Consider the following 23,860-nt stretch of genomic DNA (forward strand, 5'->3'; position numbering starts at 1 on the left):
CAAAATAGTGCCCTTCAGTGCCAAAGATTGCTTTGGCACAGGTGTGCCTGTGAGACCAAAAAATATTTGTGCTATATTCCAATTCATGTATTTTTTTCCACTTCTAACGAGGGCCAGAGGCCGCTCCTACAACAGTAACATTTGACAAAAACCATGATAAAACAGACCAGCACTGATAAAGCCAAAAGGTTGCAGCTACCACCAAAGCAGTCTGTTTTGCCAATACTATTATTAAATTTCTTTTTTTAATAAATCTTTTTTATTAACAATCATTGACATTTACATACAGTACGAAGGATTAGGCATGTATGCTGAGAGAGAGAGAACAAGCAGAGATCATCAACAAATACATCTATATAATGGAAGTCATGGGGTGGAGGCAGCATCACAATTCCACGGGGCGGGCTACAGATATCCCCCCTATAGGTGTTCCAGTGGTCCCAAATTATGGACCATTTGCGGGGGCAGCCGCGGGCGATATAGACTGCTTTTTCTCTTAACATGCACCAGTCAAGGTCTTTTTTCCAGTCAGCTATCGTAGGAGTATTTGCGGCTCCCCAGAGCTGGGCAATGTTCCTTTTGGCTATTGTAAGACCTAGGGTGGCCCACTGGGTTTGAAAGCTATTTAAATCAGTAGGCTCCCAGATGTTAAGGAGGCAACGGCACGCCTCCGGGCAGAGTGAAATTCCCAGGACCTCACTAAGTACGTTGTGTAGTTTCCCCCAGTACGATTGGATATGAGTGCAGTCCCAAATGATGTGGATGAATGTGCCTAATTGATTGCAACCCCTTCTGCAATCTACCCCTTCAGTGACTTCCATATGCAATAGACTATGTATGATTTTAAGCTGTATTAGACGCAAGCGCACTGGAATAGCAACTATCTTAGGGAAGGATACCGCTTCCTGCCATTCTTCATCGTCCATTTCAATACCGTCACTCACCCATTTTTACCGCAGTGCTTGAATGGGCCTGTCCATATTATTAATAAGCTTTTTGTAGATAAGGGACATGGTTTTCTCCAGTAGATGTCCATCTAGTATTCTGTTCTCTAGGGGAGATGCGTTCGGAGGGCAGAGTACCATTGGCAGAAGTGATTGTAGTGCGTGCCGCACCTGTGTATAGCGAAAGAGTTCCGATTCTGCTAGCTCATGTTGGCTCTGAAGTGTAGCGAACGACTTAACCTCCCCCTTTACCCAAAGGTCTTGAATCCACGAGATTCCGATTAGATCCCACCTGTCGAACCCCTTCGATTTCCAAAGGTCACCCAGCACCTGGGAGTCCCACAACGGTGTTGCTAAAGTAAGTTTCTTTCCCCACCCCAACGATCTATGGGCCGCGTGCCAAAACTCACTTGAATGCTTTGTAGGGTCCGTAAGAAGATATCTACCCGGCTTTGAATAGAAAACTCGGTTATAGTTCCCCCCAGGGAGGAGCCATCTGTCCATGTTATAGCCCGGGTCATCTGGTCTGCCATAGATACCATGATTGACGCCACTAGGTGTGATGCCCAATAATACTTTCTGATGTCTGGCAGGCTGATTCCAATTGAGGGTTAGTTTTTTTAGCGCAATTCGCGATTTTCCTGCCCATAAGAGATCTCGCTGTAGCCCCTCAATTTCTTTAAAATAGGCGTTAGGGACCGGGTCAAGGGAGTTTTGCAACACATACAACAAGCATCGGCATAGCCAATAGGTCTCACCTTTGGGACCTTGTAAGTGTTTAGTTATCCAGCACAATAACCTTGGTGCAACAACATCAAGTTTTGCATGGCTAAACACTTATAAGGTCCCAAAGGCGAGACCTATTTATGCTAATGCTTGTTTTGAGTGGGTGACTTGTGCAGGTATGCCACTGTGAGGTAGAGATGCTGCGAGTCCTTTTACAGGAGCCCCTGTGACATTGCCCCTCTTCAAAATGTATCTTTGGTCTGGTGTTCTAGACCCTATTCCCGTCTTCTCGCACCCAATGCATACTTAAATGTTCCATGTACAGACGGGGTTTACACTCCTATTACCCCTGCCCTCCAGTGACACTTTACCCATCACGGGTGGCGGTGGACGTGGTGGCGGTGGACGTGGTGGCGGTGGACGTGGTGGCGGTGGACGTGGTGGCGGTGGACGACGCGGTGGTGGTGGTGGACGACGCGGTGGTGGTGGTGGACGACGCGGTGGTGGTGGCGGACGACGCGGTGGTGGTGGCGGACGACGCGGTGGTGGTGGCGGACGACGCGGTGGCGGACGACGCGGTGGTGGAGGACGACGTGGTGGTGGTGGACGACGTGGTGGCGCTGGTGGTGGACGACGTGGTGGTGGTGGTGGAGGACGTGGTGGCGGTGGACGACGTGGTGGCGGTGGACGACGTGGTGGCGGTGGACGTGGTGGTGGAGGAGGACGTGGTGGAGGAGGACGTGGTGGTGGAGGACGTGGTGGTGGTGAACGTGGTGGTGGTGAACGTGGTGGTGGTGAACGTGGTGGTGGTGAACGTGGTGGTGGTGAACGTGGTGGTGGTGAACGTAGTGGTGGTGAACGTAGTGGTGGTGAACGTGGTGGTGGTGAACGTGGTGGTGAACGTGGTGGTGGTGGTGAACGTGGTGGTGGTGGTGAACGTGGTGGTGGTGGAGGAGGACGTGGTGGTGGTGGAGGAGGACGTGGTGGTGGTGGAGGAGGACGTGGTGGTGGTGGTGGTGAACGTGGTGGTGGTGGTGAACGTGGTGGTGGTGGTGAACGTGGTGGTGGTGGTGAACGTGGTGGTGGTGGTGAACGTGGTGGTGGTGGTGAACGTGGTGGTGGTGGTGAACGTGGTGGTGGTGGTGAACGTGGTGGTGGTGGTGAATGTGGTGGTGGTGGTGGTGGACATGGTGGTGGACATGGTGGTGGACACGGCGGTGGACACGGCGGTGGACACGGCGGTGGACATGGCGGTGGACGTGGTGGACGTGGTGGATGTGGTGGTGGGGGACATGGTGGTTGACGTGGTGGTGGTGGACGTGGTGGTGGTGGACGTGGTGGTGGTGGACGTGGTGGTGGTGGACGTAGTGGTGATGGTGGACGTGGTGGTGGATGTGGTGGTGGTAGTAGACATGGTGGTCGTTGACGTGGTGGACGTGGTGGTAGACATGGTGGTCGTGGACGTGGTGGTGATGGTGGACGTGGTGGTGGTGGATGTGGTGGTGGTGGCCACCTCACATTAAATATTGTGGAAAAAGTCCCTTGTTCATAAAACAGGTTTACTAGCGTCAGAAGGGAAGCGGGAAAACTTCCCCAAGCCCCACATGTGCTATAGGCTGTGGGCGCCAGTGGCATGTGTCATAATTGCAACCTTCTTTATGAAACATTCCATGCCCATGACGCCAAGCCACGATTGCAGCCGATTGGCTGTGGGCACAAGAGTTTATAAGCCTGCTCTCCGTCGCTCTACACCTCACTCATCCGTGCCCTCCGCCTCTGGTGAGGAAGAGAGAGGGGGGAGGGGAGGTGCCTGAAAGGCTCAGAGGAAAGGTTCGAGAAAGAGGGGTGACTCGAAGGGAGAGACAAAAAGTGTAGAGAGAGGTAGAGGGTCGGGAGGTGGAGAGAAAGAAGGTAGTCAAAAACAGGAAGTAAGAGCTGAGAAAACGAGAGAAGGTAGAGAGAGGAAGTATAAAAAGACAGATGTGTTGAAGTGCCTTGTATTGGAGAACAGGAGAGTGGGTGGGAAGGGGTGGGGAGAAGCGGGTAGCTGAGAGGCGATGTATAGTGAAAGTCAAGAGGAGAGATCATTAGAGGTAGAAAGGAAACAACCCGGAATAGAAAGGATGAGAGGTAGAGTTAAAAAGAAGCCCGATACAGAGGCATGGCTGTGCTATACACAGGGAGGAAAGACGTACATAGAGGATAGAAAGAAAGAGGAGACATACAAATATTTTGTGGGGAAAAAAGAGATGCGGTAGAGAGAGGAGTGATGTAGAGTGAGAGAGAGGATGAGGGTGGAGGTGATGTAGGTAAACTGAGAGGAAGAATAAGAAAGGCGAGGTAGAGATAGAGATGAGCGAGTCATTGAACGCTCGAGCCGGGCCCGAGCCTGACCCATGGCTCTGGCGCAACTCAAGCCCAAAACAAGCAGACCTTTCAGGGGAGGCCGTAAGGCTTAGTGACTACAAATGCCGCCCATGTAACATGGGAAGCACGGTCCGAACCCGGCCTGGACTCGGCATCCTATCAATCCGGCACAGCTCCCCGTTTCATGTTTAAAAAATAAAAAGTGTCAAGTAGTCTGTGACTGTGGCGAAGCACTCCTATTTCCGTGGGAAAGTTTGTGCTATGTGGCATAAGCTAACAAGCCCGGGAGTGGTAAGCGCGTGCTCTAAAAGGATTTTTTTTTTAAAAAGCATGGCGAAGGTGCGTGCGTGCGCAGCCTGCTCTTTTTCAAAGCACATAGTCGTGCTTATGGCGCGCCGCTGCACACTCCCGCAAGGTTCACACCACAAGTACGAGTATGTGCTTTGAAAAAGAGCTGCACGACGGCTAAAGGTCTCCTATGCAGCACTTGCGCGCTGCGTAGGCGAGACCTAAAAACCAGGGTAACGACATTTTAAAAAGAGCTGCTTTACCCAATAGTGAGAGAGGGAGCGACTTCCAGTGCAATATGTCGTGTTTGAGCCTCTGCAACGGAGGGACAAGATTGCGTGTATATCGGAGCAAACGGTCAAGGGAGACGTAGATTCCCAGGTATTTAAAACCCTCCTCTGCAATTTGTAATGGGCACGCACGCGGCATATGGGGCGGATCGCCCCTTAGAACATAGAGGAGGGACTTTTGCCAGTTTATACTGAATCCGGAGTACCTGCCAAAAATTGCTAAAATATTAAGCACTGCGATCAGGTATCTTCTAGGGGAGGTCAAGTACGACAGAATATCGGCTGCATAAAGGGAGATACGGTCTTCCCAGTCTGGGGACCACTGCAAACTGCGGATCACAGGATTCCTCTGGATCCAATCCGTCAGAGGCTCCAGGGCCAAGGCAAATAATAAGGGGGAGAGGGGGCACCCCTGACGGGTACCCCGACTAAGCTGAAAGGTAGCAGATTTTTTGTTATTGACTACAACCTGCGCCATGGGTGCATTATACAGGAGACGTACCTATTGGATAAATTCTGGTCGAAACCCAAACTTAACAAGCGTTGCAAAGAGATAAGGCCATTCTACGGTATCGAACGCCATGGTGGCATCCAAGGAGACTATTGCAACCTGTTGCAGAATAGTGGACGCTCTGCCTATGACACCATGGATCCTGCGTAAATTCAGTACTGTATTTCTGTGTGGCATAAAGCCGGATTGGTCTGGGTGTATTAGTCACCTATAATTTTAGCTAACCAATTAGCCAACAGTTTGACTAGGATTTTGGGCTCCGCATTAAGGAGCAAAATTGGGTGATATGAACTACACTCAGTTTAGGATTTACCTTCTTTGTGGATGGTAATTATAGAGGCTATTCTCTGATCTATTGGTAGCAGTTCCCGCTCTTCTTCATTGAACATCGCTTTTAGATAAGGAGCCAACTTGTCCGGTCTTAATTTGTGGCGTTCGATAGGGATACCGTTACTCACGCCTTGCCCAAGTGCAATGAGCGTATTGCCAGAGATATTTTGTCTACTGTCAGGGCACTGTCAAGGTATTGACGGTTCGCTACCGGGAGTATGGGGAGAGTGATATCTCTCAGGAGTGCAGCAGAATCGCTTTCATTGTATGGGGCTACTGAGGTGTAGACAGTGTGAAAGTAGTCAGCAAAATGATTAACAATGTCTTGTGGGTCTGTCATACGGGACCCCTCGGCGTCACAAAGTTCAGGGACCAGTCTATTCACCCACTCTTTCCTATCAAGCCACGCTATTAGCTTCCTTGCCTTGTCACCCAAATCATATAGCCTACCCTGCTTGTCCCTCCCCATGTTCTTAGCCTTTTCTGTCAACAATGCCCTATAGTCATCCTGTTTAAGCCGGAGTGTGTGAATCGTCTCGGGAGTGGTGTTTGTTTCCATGTCTTGCTCTAGGCAATAAATCTCCGCTTCGGCGTCTGAAATGTCTTTGCGTGCGTCTTCTTTCTTCCCTGAGATAAGGGACAGGGCTTGGCCTCGGATTACTGTTTTAAAGGCCTCCCACAATATTTGAGGAAAGTCCACTGTGCCCTCATTTTCTTGGAAAAAGTCGTCAATGGATTTGATAAGTTCCTTACGGATTTTAAGGTCTCGGAGATACCACCATGGATTAATGGGGGCAATCCTCCCCACTTACATGCGGCTGAGGACTAAATGTACCCAAAGTGGGGAGTGATCAGAGATTCCCCTAGCTAAGTGTCGTATTTCATGGATATGGGCAATTTGTGGTCCAGGGACTACGATGTAGTCAATGCAGAAGAGACTAGCATGGGCGCCAGAATAGAATGTGTGTTGAATTTTGTCTGGGTTATACGTTCTCCATCCATCGACCAGACCCATGGCATCGAGGAACTCTGACAACCAATTGGATGACTGACCCAGCACCCAGGGGGGATGGGGGGTGACGATCTAGAGTGCCGGAGACTACAGAGTTGAAGTCCCCTCCGAGCACTAGCAAACCATCCGGTACAGCCAGTATTATAGCACTTAGGTCTTTGAATGTCGTGGCCTGCAGTCCCGGTGGAACATAAATTGACATGAGTGTGGTGGAGTAGCCCTCCCACGTCCCGGTGACTCCGATGTATCTTCCCCGATCGTCAATCCAAGTAGAGGTTATCATGAGGGGGAGCGACTTCTTGATCATGATCCCAACTCCTCGTGAACTGGAGGTGAAGCCAGCATGTGCTACCATAGTGTACCCATATCTGTGCATTGCTTTGCATGAGTTCCCAACCAAGTGTGTTTCTTGGAGCATTACTACATCAGGAGCGAGCCGTTTAATGTGTTGGAGAACCACACTACGCTTTATCTTGTCTCCAAGCCCATTAACATTCCAACTTAATATTTTAACATCTGTCCCACAGTGCACACATTATAGCCTATAACAAGTTTTGTATCTGCAACAGTCAATTTGGCCTGCATTGTCAATGAATAAAACCACTTCTTAATCAAACCACAACCCCCAACCCCATGCAACCCCGTTACCCAACTACCCCCCACCCTGCCTCCCTGCACTTTGGACGCTGAACTGCCCATTTTAAACTTGCAGAGAGCCTGTTGCCCAACTGTTGAACTAAAAGAAAAAGAAGTTGGGGTGCGATACCCACACTCATTGACCTCCTCCTCCCAAATACAGTTGTATAGAATCCAAATAAATCACTTCCTACTTGTACGATGATCAATTATCCGGAAAAGGGTCCCAACTCCCGAGATGAACCCCCGCAATATCACAAATATGCATGACACCCACAGTGTCCCAGTCCTCGTGAAGGCATGACATTCGGTATCCGAAGCCCATGTCTGCGTCCATGCCGTACTCCCGAGTGGTCTTCACGGTCGTGCTGTCCAGGGCCGTGATCTATCTGGTTGTCAAGCCACTCTGACGCTGCCTCTGGTTGTTCAAAGAACCAAGTCCGACCCCCTGCCTCTACTCTTAATTTCGCCGGGAATAGCATTGCGTATTTGAAAGCGCGATCTCTGAGCCGCTTCTTCACCATTACGAAAGACCTGCTCTGCCTTTGCACCCTCTGAGTGAAGTCCGGAAAAAAGGTAATTTCAGCATTGTCATAGCGGAGAGGGGAGGTCATTCTGGCATTTTGTAGGATTACATCTCTGTCTCTAAAGTTTAAAACCTTAGCGAGCATGGGACGTGGAGGAGCTCCCGGTTGCGGCCGCCCTCCGGGCACCCTGTGTGCTCTTTCCACAACGAAGAATTTGCGGAGTCCTTTTGGCTGAAGGTGTTGCAGTATGAGGTCTTCTACGAAGAGGTCAGGAGTTTGCCCCTCTGCTTTTTCAGGTACTCCCAGAATTCGGATGTTGTTTCTCCTGAGGCGACCTTCGTAATCATCCAGCTTATTCTCTGTGAATTTACGAAAAGCCTGCAGGTCATGCACATTCCCTTGAAGGTGTGTTACATCCTCCACAAGGCTCGCCGTGGTGAGCTCGACCTGCTTGATCTTCTAAGTGGCCTTAATAAGATCAGCCCGAATAAGATTTACTTCAATTGAAAGGGTGTCTATCTTATGTTCTAATGAGGTTCTAATTCCTGCGATGGCCTCCATGACATCTTTAAGCGTAAGTTCCTGGCTCTCTCCTTCAGCGTCGCCCATCGTCGGACTCTTCAAGTGGGAGTCCTGGGGCGAGTCCTTGGGGACTGTGTAGCGGTCAAGTTTGTTCGACTGGACCGTCTTGTGGCCCTTGGGGCCAGTAACCCATGGCCTCTCCGAGGTCGCCATTTGGCGTCAGATTCTGGCCCTCTCATCTGGTGGTCTCGGGATGTACGCAAGCATGAAATCTCTGTGCCAGATACCACTGACTACAGGCAGACCTGCAGAAGTCCAGTGAGGTGGGACTACAAGGGCTCAATGTGGAGGGGGGGGCTCAGAAAATTTTGCCCAGGTTCTGCCCACCTCAAGGCTTTCAGTCTCGTAAGGGAGCCTTGAGCAATCGATCCAGGTTGTTCCCCTGCGGGGGAGGCTGTGAGGGGGAAGTGGGGGTTACTACTCCTCCAGTTGTTAAGTTATGATATGCAGTGGGGGGCGGGAGGGGACGAGGGAGATAGGCCGGCGAGATCACGATCCAGGGCACTATTGCCCCGTCCCCACACCGGCTCCAGGAAGATCTCCTGCCCCATGACAAAGTGAAAGAGTGGCCACGAGCCTCCTCCACAGTTTCCAGGCACCCCGAGGCTTGCTTGGCAGTGTGGTCCCCTAGGGCTGCTCCCCTCACGATCTGCATACACTCCGGTATGCAGGAGGGATCCGCCGGGCGGCGTCGCGTTGCGGGGAGTTTTTACTGGGTGCGCCTGTCGAGGCCCAAGTCTGACGTCGGGACACGGCTGCCCCTCCTCACCACCAACGCCGTGTCTTCCAGTACTCTAGGTCCCGGCTTTGGCGGAAGCGAAGGCCTCTTCTTGACGGGGGTTGTATCTTTGGATTCCGGCCTCCGTTCGGCGCAGGAATGACTGGAGTCTGGTCTGCGTCCCTTCCGGTTTACGGAAATGTATTTGGATCCCGGATATGTGCGGCGAATAGACGCGGGGGAGACAAATCGGGAGAGAGAGAGCCAATCAAGCGGCCATTACGCTGCGCCGCCTGGCCAAGCCCCCCACTTTTATATTTCTTATCGCACAAATAAGCTACAAACATGAAAAAATTAAAATATATAGGCTACCAAAAGTTAACAGCTACAAGCGTCCAATTAATATTTGAAATGAAGAAAAAAAATACAAGCATCACATATGCTTTAGTAGAACAGTACGCAATGCTTACTATCAAGCCGGTCTACTTGCAAAAGGAATGAAAACTCTGTTCTAATCCACATCAAAGTAAAGTATATGACATGACACAAACAAAAGAACAATTGGCTTTGAATTGCTGCAGCTTGAAAACAGTTTAATCACATACATTGATAACTAAAAAATAACGTATAAAGAACGGACAGAACAAAGAATTGAGAGAGTAAAGTAATACTCCACAAGCTCACTTCAGAAGCGCACTTGTTTTTAATTCAATGTGCATATTCAACGGGAACATGCCATTCTAGATGCAAAAGAGCCAATGGCTGAAGTGGACAGACTCAATATTCCACGGTGTGGGTGGGCTGAGGTAAAACGTGAATGTCTCTAGTAAAAACCTAGACAAAGGGCTTGGTACTCTGAACCCTCAGCGCTTAGCAAGTTGAAGACCTTATTAGTGACTTGAATTAATGTATGTTTTAACGCACACATGCTCTTTGCATTCTAGCGTAATCATTTATGTTACACAGTTGTTCACAAATAATGCAAAATAAATTGGGACCACTTGTGTATGCAAACTATTACAAAACTGTTCAGATGTACTTCATCAAGCTTTTAATTCCAAAATGAAAGAGGGCTTTAGTGTTTGTTCAACTGCATTGTTTACCTGGATTAACGATACTAGGTGCACAGAACAAAGGCAGCACAAAATAACAGATAAGGCCATTAAATAAATTTTAAGTTGGTCACTCACTTTTTTCAAGGTTTATTTTAAGTAGAAAATGAAAACGCTATCCATCAGTTTAAGAAAGTAACCAAAAAGCAGCGGTTGAGCAGCAGAAAATAGAATGTGGCACTGAGAAAAATTCAGATGAGACACTGTATGAAAAAACACCACATCGTGGTCGTAGAGAGGCATCACATTTAAACGGCAATGGAGGCATTGTGAAATTAATTAAAGGAACAGGTGCCTGTGAAATGGAACCCACAAGCGAGAGGTTATGCAAAGTAAACAGCCAAACATCAGCAGTAAGTAAAGCACAACCGAAGAGAACTGAAAAAGTAAACATATTTTGAGAGAAAATATACATTAAAAGTTTTGATATCCAACTATTAGGAATACATTTTCTGTTTTTCTTAAAAACAAAACAAGTTAAAAACACAGTTAACGTAAGTGTTCCCATTTTAGTGATAAAAAGGTTAAAGAAGTTATGGATTGAAAAGGAAGATGCAGACACCGAAGAGATGAAGAAGCCTTCTTTTGGTATTTAAAAATATTCTGATTATGTTACCGTGCTGGGTCAGCCAGTGTCTACATGTCCATGATCTGCTCTTTAAATGCCTGACCCTGCAATTATGATGCTTAATCTGGATATATTAGCATTAGATATACAACCAAATTCAGGTCTAAATGCATGACTACATCTCATTCGGACGAAAAAGCCTGATCAATCAGTTTATTCACGCCATCTAAATGTCAGACATAGCCGCATTAAAGAAAGGGACCTGGAAAAAAAGAAGAATAGTGACAGCAGAAAGAATGTGTTAATGAAAATAACTAATTTTCGCATATATTTTGTTTTGCAAATAAAGAACTAAATCAATGACAGAAAATCCATGCTTGTTATTAATGCCTTTACTATGCAAATACTGCAGAAGGCAACAACAATGAATCCAATACTTTTGTAAAAAAAATTTTAACTACATACCTTCACAAGTTGGGGTAACTGCTCGGTTGCATGTTGGGCTTGCCGACGTGGGAGGTGCCTCAGAGACTGGCAAGGACACAGGCTCAGTTGTAACGGTACCAGCTTGAGGTGAAGAAACATTAGTTCCAGAGGGAGAACTTCCAATACTGCTCTGTCGTGGGGAACGTGGCCTGTGCGTTTTAGGGGATAACCTTGGAGCTAAATGTTATGATAAAAAACATGATATAAATAAATATCTTAAATTAGAAACAGGTTGCCAGTCAGTATTACAAATAGGCCATTGCTAAACTCCCAATTTGACAGGATGGCAGACCTCTCTCATCATGAACTAAATAAGAATTAATATCTATAATCTTCCCTTTTCAATACGTTGTGCTTCCATCATTAGCATTACCTCCAGTAATAACGTTTTCAACAAAGAATGAACAAGGCATACAAGGCAACAAGAATAGCCAATGCGGAAAAACATAAGGAAAGGTTATTAACTAGGAACTCTCATTCTCCATCCTCGAAGAGCTTCACTGCATTAACACTAGAACATCTCTGCAAATGTAGGCACTCATGAAGCATATGAGAATTATCACTTTACAAATCTGCATGTGCATTTTATTTGAAACCAGTTCTCTGAATAAAAAACAATGGAATTACACAAATCTATATCAATTGAGGACCTTTGCCCCTAAAAATGCTTTTGTTTTATAAAAATAATTGAATTCGGTTTCAACAGATATCGGCCAGTAGCTCAAAGGAGCCATCGAGACAAGTCAGTAGATCAACTGGGGACAGAAAGCATGCGGTTGCAGAATATTCTTCTACTGGCTGTAACCGTTGACCACTGTCTACACACATGACAGATAAAGGATGCAATTGACTGACATTACTCCAACATAAGCAGTAATGCCAAAGGAATTAAAAGCCTATGTACAAAGTTGTGCAAGAGAATTATGCACCAATTCCAACAGAGGGCTTCTGAACCAGTTAATGTCAGCTGGGGACAACTAGTGGCACAGAAATGTGACAGTTTGTCTGAGCAAAGAGCAGATCAGATAGGTAACTGCAACCCAATTCTCCTACTCCTAATTATAACCCAACTGACATTGTCCGGGCACCATGCAGCTGGGCAGTGTAGTACGAGTTACTTACCTTCGGTAACGATGTATCTGGTAGAGACGATTCTAGCCGCAGATTCCTTCACGTTTAGAATAATCCCAGGCGTGAGACTGGATCCGGAAACTTTTTTTGCCACAGCATCCCTGCGCACTGAGGGCGGGGCGACATCTAGCGACTCCGCCCAGGCGTCGTCCGCATACGTGAAGTCAGCGAGGTCACACAAGACCCGCCCCAGCGCGCCTACGTCAGTTTTCTTCGGAGAACTTTTCTGCACCACAACGCGGAACCACCATATAAAAAACTGTGGAAGCATGGGAACAGTGTGCGAAGAGCAGAAAAATTGGAAAGAAACGGTGACTAACAACACCACCAGAGTAGTGCCAACACCGCAGAACCCAAGGGCAGGGAAAGAAGAAGAACAAGCAGAAACCTGCGCAGTCACCCTGCCAGCACACAGACAACCTGCCATCCCTGTGCCCCGGAGGCCAAGAACATGCGTAAAAGGTCATGGCACACGTAGTAACCCACCACCCCCACCCTGAGCAAGGAATGGGACCAGTCCCAAGACAGACAGGGACAACAAACCTCCAAGTCACCCCAACCTAGAGGACAACCACCCATAAGGGAGCAGGGCAAGACAAGGCCAGATGACCCTTAATCAGAGGATAGCGAAGGGAGGGAGGGGAGGGAGGACAGGGATAGAAAGCAATCTCCCCCGAACCGGGAGTAGCCAGAGCAGCAAGGCACCGGAACCCCATCCTCCAAAGGACCAAAGCCCCCAGACGGAGCCACCATCAAGAACAAGGAAGGCACTCACAGGAGACACAGCCCCAACCAGGAGGCGAGTAACGAAGACCAACCCAAGGGTCCTCGCAGAATAGGGGAGGAAGGGCGGGCCTTGAAGGAATCTGCGGCTAGAATCGTCTCTACCAGATACATCGTTACCGAAGGTAAGTAACTCGTACATCTGATAGAGACTACTAGCCGCAGATTCCTTCACGTAGAATAGATACCCTAGCCATACCCCATGGGAAGGAGGGTCTGCGACAGGACCCCACCAGCCAATGTAGAACAGAGGGCCCCACAGGGGACCAGATCTGTGGACCAGGTAGAACCTCGCCCCTGCTAGGCCAAGGGAACCCCCACAAGCAGAACCCCACCAACCCCAAGGGGATGTAGGAGGGAAAGAAGGCTGAAGAGGCTCGTACACTCATAGGAGAGGAACCAAGGGCAAGGACGGAGAGGCCGAAGCACCCCACTCCCCCACAAGGCAACATAGCTTCCACCCAATGCCAAGACAGGAAAAGCGGAAGAAGAAGAAGCCTAGAGGGCCCAAGGAAACGAGGGAAAAGAATGCAAACCCACTACAGATGGAGAGCAGCCTGCCAGCCACAACAGCGCTGGCAGTCAAAGCCCCCAGAAGCAAGAAGAACAGCCTGAGGCCCCAGGAAGGCCGAGTAGGCGACGCCTGCCAAGGGAGAACACAGGATCATTCCAGACCTCAGGACAGGAGCAGGGAGAGGAGGAGGAGATGCCCGGGCACACCACTACGAGTGGCCGCACACAGGACCTCATGAAGCAAAAGCAACCTACCTAAACGCCGTAGAGAACAGGCACCCGAAGGCGACCAGAACCCTCTAACAGAGTGCAAGCTATATAACAGCTACCACTACCCCACATAGGGTACGTTAAGACCCAAGATATGGGAACCCTCTTTGCAAGAACTTCCACAGCAGAGGAAAAACAAAAGAGCCACGGGGAAAAAAACACCCCCGCTGAAGGTGTGATAAGCATCCCAAGCAAAGCAGAAGGCCCAATCTCAGGGCCAAGTCCACGCAACAACTCCTGCAGAACCCACACACAATCAACACAAGGGCCGTCCAGCAGCCAACAATGCCAAAGTTCCAAGAAAGGACGTAATGGCCAGAAAAAACACTCCACAGCCAGAACAACCTGAGGAGGGGACGGAGGAGGATAAGGCGGAGGAGGAGGAGGAGGACGGAGCACCGCCAAGAGCCTTTGGATGGCAGAGTCGGCCGGGGCATGGAACAACAGGCTGGAATGATGAGTCGCTCCCAAATATTCTCAGGGAATACTCCGTCCCGAAGCCAAGCATGGCGACAGAGAGCGACTGAGGAAGCCATGGTCCGGCCCAGCACCTCTGAGATGTCCAGAGGGGAGCAGAGAATAAACGCCGCAAGCTCCCGGCCATCCAATGCAAGATGCCGTAAGTCCACCTGACCAGACTCATGGGACGTTACAGATCCCAGATACTCAGTCGAGTCCCACAAACAGGAGGAGGCCCTAGCCAGCACACACAAGGTGTTAATGGCCCGCAGGGCCGCGCTGCTTGAGGTGAACATGTTGCACCCCCAAGAGCCCAGCCAGCGGGCCTCTCGAGACGGCGGAGTCAACAGTGGCGGCAAGGAGGGAAAAGCAGTCCACAAAAGGGGGCTGGCAGCTGAGGGGTGGAGGGAAAGACACGCCGGGTCACGCGGCGCCGGGAGGTGCCGGTGCAGAAGATGCTGAGGCACCGGCTCCCCTGAGGCAGGACGCCTCCAAGCCCCCGTCAAGGAAGAAAGGAGCGAACCTTCAAAGGGAAGTAAGACTTCCCTCCCGCTAGAGCCCTGGTGGAGGACCTCCAATAGATGGTCCACCAGAAAGTGAGCCACCGGGTCACCCATGCGCAGAATGCACACAGCCGTGGACACCGCGTGAGCTAAGGCCGCACCCGCCTCCGTAGGGCCCCGCGGTGGAGAAAGCAGCTCCTCCGGGACGAGAGGGGACAGGAGAGGGACGAGGGGTCCTCCCTCGGCCTCGACCCAGAGCGGGACAAGGGGGGTTCACTGACCCCTGTGCCTCCGCACGGTCCAGCTGCTGCCGGCTCCGTGTCAAAGGACCGAGAGGGGCTCGGGGATGCGACCAGAGCCCCGGCGACCTCCCACAACACAACTGGGACCCCCGCTGGAGTTTGCAGCGAGGCAGAGACGCCGTGGCCTGAAGGAGGTGTCCCAGAGGAGCCTCACCCCAACAGCACCACATCCTCCAAGTCTGGATCCGAACCAGTCGGTGTCGAGGCCACCGGCTGCACCGCGGAGGGCCCTGCACAGGGCGAGGGGTCCGTCGACGCCCCAGGAGGGGAAGGAGGAGGAGATGTCAGTGAGGCATGCAAAGCCGCCGCGTATGTCTCCATTTGGACTCTCGACGCCCCAACACCGGGAAACGGTGGATAGGACGACACGCGGGGCCGCATCACCCGCAGAGAGTCCACGCCCCCGGAAGGCTGGGAACCAGCCCCCGTGGACAAACTGCGACACTTACCCACCGGGGAGCGACGCTCACGTGACATCGGAGAAGGGCGAGGACAAAGTCCATGGCCGTATCTGAAGCCGTCCGCCGAAGCAGACCAAGGGGAGGACGTCGACCTAGAGAGACGCGCCGAGAGAAGTTTCATCCGGCGGTCACGCCGCGACTTTGGCTTCAACTGTTGGCACGCCACACAATCTGTGGTGTCGTGATCCTCCTCCAAACACCACATACAAATGAGGTGAGGCTCCGTTGCAGACATAAGACGCCCACAAAACGTGCAAGTTTTGAAGCCTGAAGGCATTCGCAAACTGTGCCACCAAAAGGAATTGGAAGAAAAAGGGGCCCTAACAGGCTCGTAGCAAGGATTGGATCCGTGTTGCACGCGGAAAAGGAAAAACCTGACGTAGGCGCGCCGGGGCGGGTCTTATGTGACCTCTCTGACGTCACGTACGCGGACGACGCCTGGTCAGAGTCGATTGATGTCGCCCCGCCCCCGGCGCGCAGGGATGCTGTGGCAGAAAAAGTTTCCAGATCCAGTCTCATGCCTGGAATAATTCTACGTGAAGGAATCTGCGGCTAGTAGTCTCTATCAGATAATGTATGCCAGTGGAGTATGGGGCGCCTACTCCCCTCCCTCTTGAGTTTCAGGTCGCAGCAACATGGAAGCTGTGGTAAAGTCAGATATGCTGCGTTATGTAGCACTTTTGGCTAGTATATCATTAATACTGAGAACACTAAGAAGGACTGACACATTCGCCATAAATGGTTATCAGTTTCAGAAGGATTTGTTTGATAAGTGCAGTGTTACCAAGCAAGTGAAGCACTGGACTGGTTCAGTGAGTTAAGATAACCACTTTGATTGCAGATCACGTCAAAGGCTTAAATAAGCAAACAAATGAAGCACAACAAATCCCACTCAACCCAACACGAATGACATCAGAATAACAAGTCTAGGAAGAAACTGGTAACAGAATATATAAGGAAAAAAAAGATAGATGAAGGGTTGGAAGAAGAAGCAATTAAAACTTTACTTGGAGAACAATGCACACATGGCTGGAACAATTTAGTACAGCTAATGAGATAGACAAAAAAAGATAGCAAAAAAAGATAGCAATAAAAGAAATAGCAAAGATGTCAGAATCGTCAACGAAAATGCGAGAATCCAAGGAAAACTAGGACCCTGAGGACAGATAGAAAAGCATTTTCAGATAACTGTCTGGAACCTAGGGCAAGAAGAGCTAAAGCTGCATCTTGGTCTGTGGATGCACTATTTTTTATTGAGTTCTCTAAACCTGCTGGAGGGTCCAAGAACTGGGACCTATAGAATGGCAGAATGAGACTTTAAGCCCACCACGGCATATAAAACCTCAGGCCCCCAAATGCATGCACCTCTATTGGATGGAGAAGCAAGAGCTATTGGGGGTATATAGGTTGCACAATGAGTGAGGTACAGAGTGGGATATCATTAGTACTATCCCGGTTGCCAACCAAAGGGACATACAAAGCCCCAATGACCTCAGACTACTGAGCTTGCTACACAAACACAGCCCAGTGTCCTCACCAACAGAATGATTATGAGGCATGTAGAGGCCAAAACGAAGCCTAAGAGGGGACAAGTACAAATGAGGAATGGTACTTAGGGTGTAAAAAAGATGTTCTGTCTATTTAAGCATGCTCAGGATGACAACAGCCATTGCAACAGGTATTTTCCTGGTTTTATACTCCATTAGAACACGCATGGAATGGGGTCAATGACCATGGGGGACCAGGATCCAAGATCAATTCCACCAATGATGGGATGGAAAGAAAAGGTCTATTATCCATTTCCACTAGGATCCATCCACAGGCACCAATAGAAAGGATATGTGCAGTCTATTCTTCACCCCTCAAAGTCAGACCAAGCATGATCTAACAAGGTTGGCCACAAAACATATGCTTAGTGGTGCACGGCCAACTCAAACTCAGAACTCAATTGCTGAGAAGCCTGTGAGGACAAACTACTGTAGGACACTGCTTAAGAACTTTAGGTTACAGTGAGGGTTTCAAGCCGATAATCTTTATTAGCATTATGAAACATATTTGTACAAGCCTTATACAGACAATGGGTTTGCCAGGGACAAAAAAAGAGAATATGGGGTAAATGGCTAAACCATTTCCAAAAACGTTTTACCCTCCAGAATATATATATATATAGATAGATATAGATATAGATATACACACACACACACACACATATACACATACATATATAGATATATATATATGAATTTTAAAAAACACAAATACTCTGGACCACCTGCCATTTATGCCTTAACTGGGGTTTGGAACTGTGGCAGTAATGATGAACTTCTCTGCTATCAAGTAGAGAAAAACTCATAAGGGTTTCTTATTCAAGGCATATAAGGATGAAATGGTGCTCCCAAACGAAGCAAGGGACCAGTAAGAGTGAGGTAGGTGAGTATTAAGTGAGCTAGTGCTATACAGTATATGTACGTGAATAGTGACTGAATAAAGGATGCAGTGGTGTTTGATACACACTCGGACAAAGTGAAAGGCTCCAAAATCACAAACAGTATACTATTATTGTGTTGTTTCAACCCTATAGGAATATTTATGCAGTCATCAGGATGAAGCTTGGGAAGCATCTATGAAGGAAAAACAAGTCAGTTGGCTTACAATAGCTTATCTATAATGAATAATGTGAAGTGAGCTACCCAATGGATGATATTCATATGATAAATGTTAGCAAGTATATTCCAGAACGGTTCCACCACATTGGTCGGATACAAGTCAGTTTCATGGTGTCCCAAGTCTAAAGTAGGAAAGGTATGAATTAGAAGGCGTGGCGGAGTCTCTAAACACAATTACTTGTTTAAATTGCCCGCTGGAGGGACTCATCAAGTAGGTCCTATGTGTGGGGTCCGTGTTACTTGAAGCAGGTAACAATCAAGGTACATGTCTTCTTTGTTGAATTGCAAAACAGGGAAAAGGAATTGATGAATGGGATTGCCCCATCACAATAGCGTAAGCAGATTAGGGGTAAAAACTCACCAAGAAATATAAGACACTGCCTTGGAACACTATTTTCCGACAGTACCACAGAGGATGGACATTTTTAATAGGAGAGGTGAAAATGAGGAGATTGAGTCACACCAAATGGGTGGCCAACATTGTGTTAGCCATCTGGTAAAAATCTCACCTGGTTTAAAAATTTAAAAAACACCCCCGTCTGGAATCAGTGAGCTGTAGCCCAGGCGAAATAATACTAACATGAGGAGAGAATAAACCACTAAAAAGTACCCCCAGCTTGCTAGGTCAGTGTCAGATCCCAAAGGGCAAAACACTTACCCAAATCGGGGAGAAATGGGTTAAACCACTACAAGCGAAAAAAGAAGTAAAAATGGCATGTCCGTAACAAACCAGCAATTTTTGTTGAGGATATTAAGTTCTTCTGGCGCAAGAGGTGCCCCCAAGAGTAAGGGCAAATCGCGAGCAGAAACCCCCAAGACTAACTCTATGGATGCCTTGGAGAGGCTGGGAAACAACAAAGTCAGTGTAATGTAAACAGAGCACTGTATATCAAAAGAGCATGGGTCCACAGGTTCAAAACAAACACTTATATTGTTGAGAAAGACGTAGACCTCTACAGGCTATACCCATTGTACATAACCTATTATGTATAAGTAAATAAAGCCCTCACTCACCAACCTGGTGACAAGCTGATACCAACTCCTATGGCACAGATGACGATTCTTCCAATAGCAGTGGCTCTAGCAATAATAGCTTGAGGCAGGCAAGAAGAGGCAAACAAAGGGGAAGAACACGTCCCCCCTTTAACCAACCACCATGGTATAACTTCCCTCCACAACAGGGTATTTTGGGCACACACCCGATGCAATTCCATTACCCTTATAACCAACAATTGGGATGGAATCCTGGTTACACGACCCCAATGTACCCACCTAATCACTTTACACAGAACCCTTTTTTAGAGAGGGGCCAAAGGGGCAGAGGCCGGCGAAGAGGGCCCAACCAAAGGGTCCAGTGGGTACAAGACGATCCAGTGGGCCACCATACTCGGAGCAGACAACAGGATCCAATGACTGCGGGACCGAGCACCTCGACAGCCTGATAGTCAATTTATCAAACAAGACATTGACCACTTACGAGAGGACCATATTAGAAAAGGGATTGGGATTTGTCCCTTCAGCACGTCCTGATAAATTCCGCTTACATTGTGAACTATCTGCATTTTTCCGAAAGCTGAAACTTAAAGCTTTCTTCGAAGAACGCACTACTAATGAAGCAGAACCTAATGAAGGTGATACCCCCTTACGACCTAAATCTACTTTCATTCCTCCCCCACATACTATACCAGTGGAAATTACAACTTTTGAACGTGCAGTCTTCTCAGAAATTGAGAAACTGGATACCCCAACCAAATTCAAAAATCTCAGGACCGATGAATTCAGAGCCATTAATTCTCTGCGACTGGATTCTAAGCTCACCATAAAACCTGCAGACAAAGGGGGTGCAGTTGTTTTACTGAATACTATCGATTACAACCAAGAGTGCCTAAGACTTCTCGGTGATCGTAGGAACTACACACCACTTCCTAACGACCCCTCTAAGGATCTGAGCAAACACATCAAGAACTTAGTTGATGAAGCACTGACACAAGACATCATCACGAGGGCAGAAGCTCGATTTCTAACTGAAAGCCAGGGTACGATCCCATACTTTTACACACTCCCAAAGATTCACAAGGAGAGACTTCCTCCTCCCGGACGCCCCATCGTCTCGGGAATTGGCTCCCTTCTAGAACCATTATCACGATATTGTGACTACTTTCTGAAGCCATTGGTCCAGCAATCATCTACATACCTCAAAGACACCAAGGACCTGCTGAAATTACTAAACAATATTACATGCTCAGAAAACACCGTATTGGTCACATTGGACATTGAAAGTCTTTATACGAGCATTCCCCAGGACGAAACCATCAGGGTCCTGGAGAAATCGCTGAACTCCCACCCGTGGGAATACAGAACCACTAAGGACTTCATCATTCAATGTGCCACTTTGGCACTCAAAAAGAACTTTTTTGAATACCAGGGACATCTCTACTTACAATCCACAGGTACTTCCATGGGGAGTACCTTTGCTCCCAGTGTGGCTGGTTTGTACGTTTATGATTTCGAACAAAAGTTCATCCTCCCAGACACCAATCCGCACAGATCCTCCATAGGCCTATGGAGACGGTACATAGATGATGTGCTTTTAATTTGGCAAGGCGATATCAACGCCCTCCATACTTTTTTCATCTGGCTGAACACCTTGGATCCAAATTTGAGATTCACTCACACCTATGACCGTTCTGAAGTTGTATTCCTTGATGTTGTAATTACAAAGAAACATGGTGCACTTCACACTAAGACACACTATAAACCTACTTCGAGGAACAATCTTCTTGATTTCACGAGCTTCCACCCTCATCCATTGAGGGAGAATCTGCCCTACGGGCAATTCCTCCGTCTTCGACGGAATTGCACTTCCCTGAGTGACTTTAAAAACCAATCCCAAGATCTGACCACTAAACTATCAGCCAGAGGGTACCCTCTTGCCCTGCTGTCTAGAAGTTACAAACGTGCTAGACACCAACCTAGGGAAGTGCTGTTGCTGGACTATGCTAAAGAGGTTGCTCCCATACCGCTAACATGTGTAACCACCTACAGCACCCTATCCGACAAAATGAAGAAAGCCATTTCTAAACATTGGGGTATTATCAACAGTAACAACCGCAGTTGGGAAAAAACCTCTTTTTTCCTTTAAACGAGCTCCTAGTCTGCGCAATAGTCTTGTACATACACGCCCCATCGCACAATCAGACACGTCCCAAAGATCAATCACCGAAGCATGGGGTCTACCTAAAATCATTGGACACTTCCCCTGCTCTGACTGCAGCGTATGTCATTTGACTTCACATACTAACACTTTGAATCTTGAACCCGGACGGGTATGGACTCAAAGAGGGCACACTAACTGCAACACGCCCAACGTGATTTATCTAATTACCTGTCCTTGTGGCCTACGCTACGTAGGCATGACCACAAGGAAAGTCAAACTCCGGATATGTGAACACCGGAGTAACATTAGGTGCAGACGCGTCACTACCAAACTGAGTGAGCATTTCCTATCTGTTAACCATACAGCAAATGACGCTAAATGGACGGTCAGAGGAGATCACAGCAGGCAAAAACATTCCCAAAACACTTTTTGAAAGGGAACAAAGATGGGTTTATCGCTTGGGAACCAACATTCACGGCCTGAATGATAATATACCCTGGACTACCATACTATAACCTCCTGCATACATATATGGATTAACCATCCGCCATCCTTACTTTCCCGTGTCCTGGCTATATAGAGACCGGTATCCCTGCATACATTATGCATCCTTATATGTTCTGGCGATTTAGATGGTTTGACTCCTTCCATCTTTATACAGGATCATTGCCTTTGTTACATACATTCTTCATTCTTTAAATCTCCTAGCTGAACCATGCGTGCCCGTTCGCTTTCGTGGACAGTCTCGTTCAATTGACATAGCAGAATTGAGACTTTTATTTACCTGCATTTCCTAACTTTAACGCTTTGACTTAGCGTTATAGCTACCATGGTTCCCTCTGGCTCGTGACTTTACACTCAAACGAGTTGCGAGCCTGACACCATGCTGAATAAAGTTTTTACTTTCCTCCCACGCGTCGGTCCACCGCAGAGGATGATTCATTGATTGTCATTGGCCAATTGGCGATGACATCAACCTATCACAGGAGAGCTGGGTCAAGTCTGGCCAATCCCGGGAGTTCTCCCTTTTCCCTCTGCCACACTGATTGTTAACGAAATCACCATGTATACGAGACCTCTGACAGGGGTCCTGTCATCCTGGACCCGGTGAACAGAGGCGCTCTAGGCTTCAAACGGGTGCAGAGCAGCGAGGGCGTGAGTAATCTCCATCATCCCCCTTCCCTGCATTCTACGGTAAGCGGACCTATACCTGAGGTCGTGATTCTTCCATTGTTTCTTTTCGTTTCTTATGTCTGTAGGGTGTGCCATATTGCTCCCACTCCCTTCCCGGGATCCCTGAGGCCTCAAACGGATTGCCTCTAAGTAAGATTTCCCTTACCTACTCCTGCATGTTAAGTCCCAGGCGACTTACACAGGGGCAGTTTCGTCGTGCCTCAGCCCATATGCATCCTATGAGTCTCACACAGAGTTCTGAGTCCCACGTGTGTCCCGCTATATTCTAGACACGCTATCAAGGATAGGTAGCATCCGAACTTATCCTACACCGACAGAAGGATTAAACCTAGGTGCACTACTCTCACTATTTCTGCACCTGAGGTAGACGTTAATGGCACTTTCTCATTTGAGCACTGAAATGCAATTACGAGCTGACTACCAAACACTTACAACTCTTCTATGTTTTGTCTTTTGTTTGTTTGTCTACCCAACAACAGAATAAACTCGTTTCTCTCCACCATTGTACCTTTTTTGGCGGATTTTTTTCACTGTAAATATTTTTCACATAGTAGTCATCGGAAGGGTGCACCTTAGCGCGTGCATACCTCCGTGACTCCGCACTCCCACTCTGGTCCTGATGAAAGCCTGTGGAACACACATTGAGGCAGAAACATGTTGACCGCCAAGGAGTGAAACAGGTCTTTTATTTTTTGACGAATAAAATTTACTTTTTGACTTAATTGGCTATTTTAAATTCACTGTCACCTCACCTGAACCCCGCTCCGCAGTAACCTGGCGTCGTAGCACACTGGGATGACATTCGGTCATACCCAGTGGAGCCCGATGATGAAGCATGTCACCACCAGGTTGGTGAGTGAGGGCTTTATTTACTTATACATAATAGGTTATGTGCAATGGGTATAGCCTGTAGAGGTCTACGTCTTTCTCAACAATATAAGTGTTTGTTTTGAACCTGTGGACCCATGCTCTTTTGATATACAGTGCTCTGTTTACATTACACTGACTTTGTTGTTTCCCAGTCTATCCCTGAGGGGAGTAGTCGTGTTGTTAGCCCTTCCTCTCTTGTTGTTTACACGTGCCTTGGAGAGGCTACACCAGGCCTTCCTAAAGAGGCGCAATGATGGCAACGCCCAAGAGCATTCCCAACCAGGAGAGACCCTCGATGAAAATTCCTTCCCTCAAGACCGGGGCAGACACCGATGTAGGCGGTGACTCGGATAATCAGCCAGGTCGGAGAAGACCCTGGCGCCTGGAAGGGGGCACCAAGAAACCCCAGCTGGAGGCACCTCAAACCAACAATTTCAGATACCTCAGGGATGTT

General features: G+C 48.3%; 1 protein-coding gene across 17 annotated transcripts in view; it reads right to left on the bottom strand.

Moving 5' to 3' along the window:
- The window catches only part of ATXN2 (ataxin 2), a 1,509,788-nt gene that overhangs the window by 993,140 nt on the left and 492,788 nt on the right, over positions 1 to 23,860 (bottom strand). For all 17 annotated transcript variants that reach the window (XM_085634791.1, XM_085634789.1, XM_085634788.1 and 14 more), the window contains one exon: positions 11,077 to 11,274. In XM_085634791.1, the coding sequence (XP_085490917.1) occupies positions 11,077 to 11,274 (198 nt within the window). The remainder of the gene's footprint in view (positions 1 to 11,076; positions 11,275 to 23,860) is intronic.

The sequence above is a fragment of the Triturus cristatus genome, chromosome 11 (genome assembly GCF_964204655.1).
Source record: "Triturus cristatus chromosome 11, aTriCri1.1, whole genome shotgun sequence".
Taxonomy (NCBI): Eukaryota; Metazoa; Chordata; class Amphibia; order Caudata; family Salamandridae; genus Triturus; species Triturus cristatus.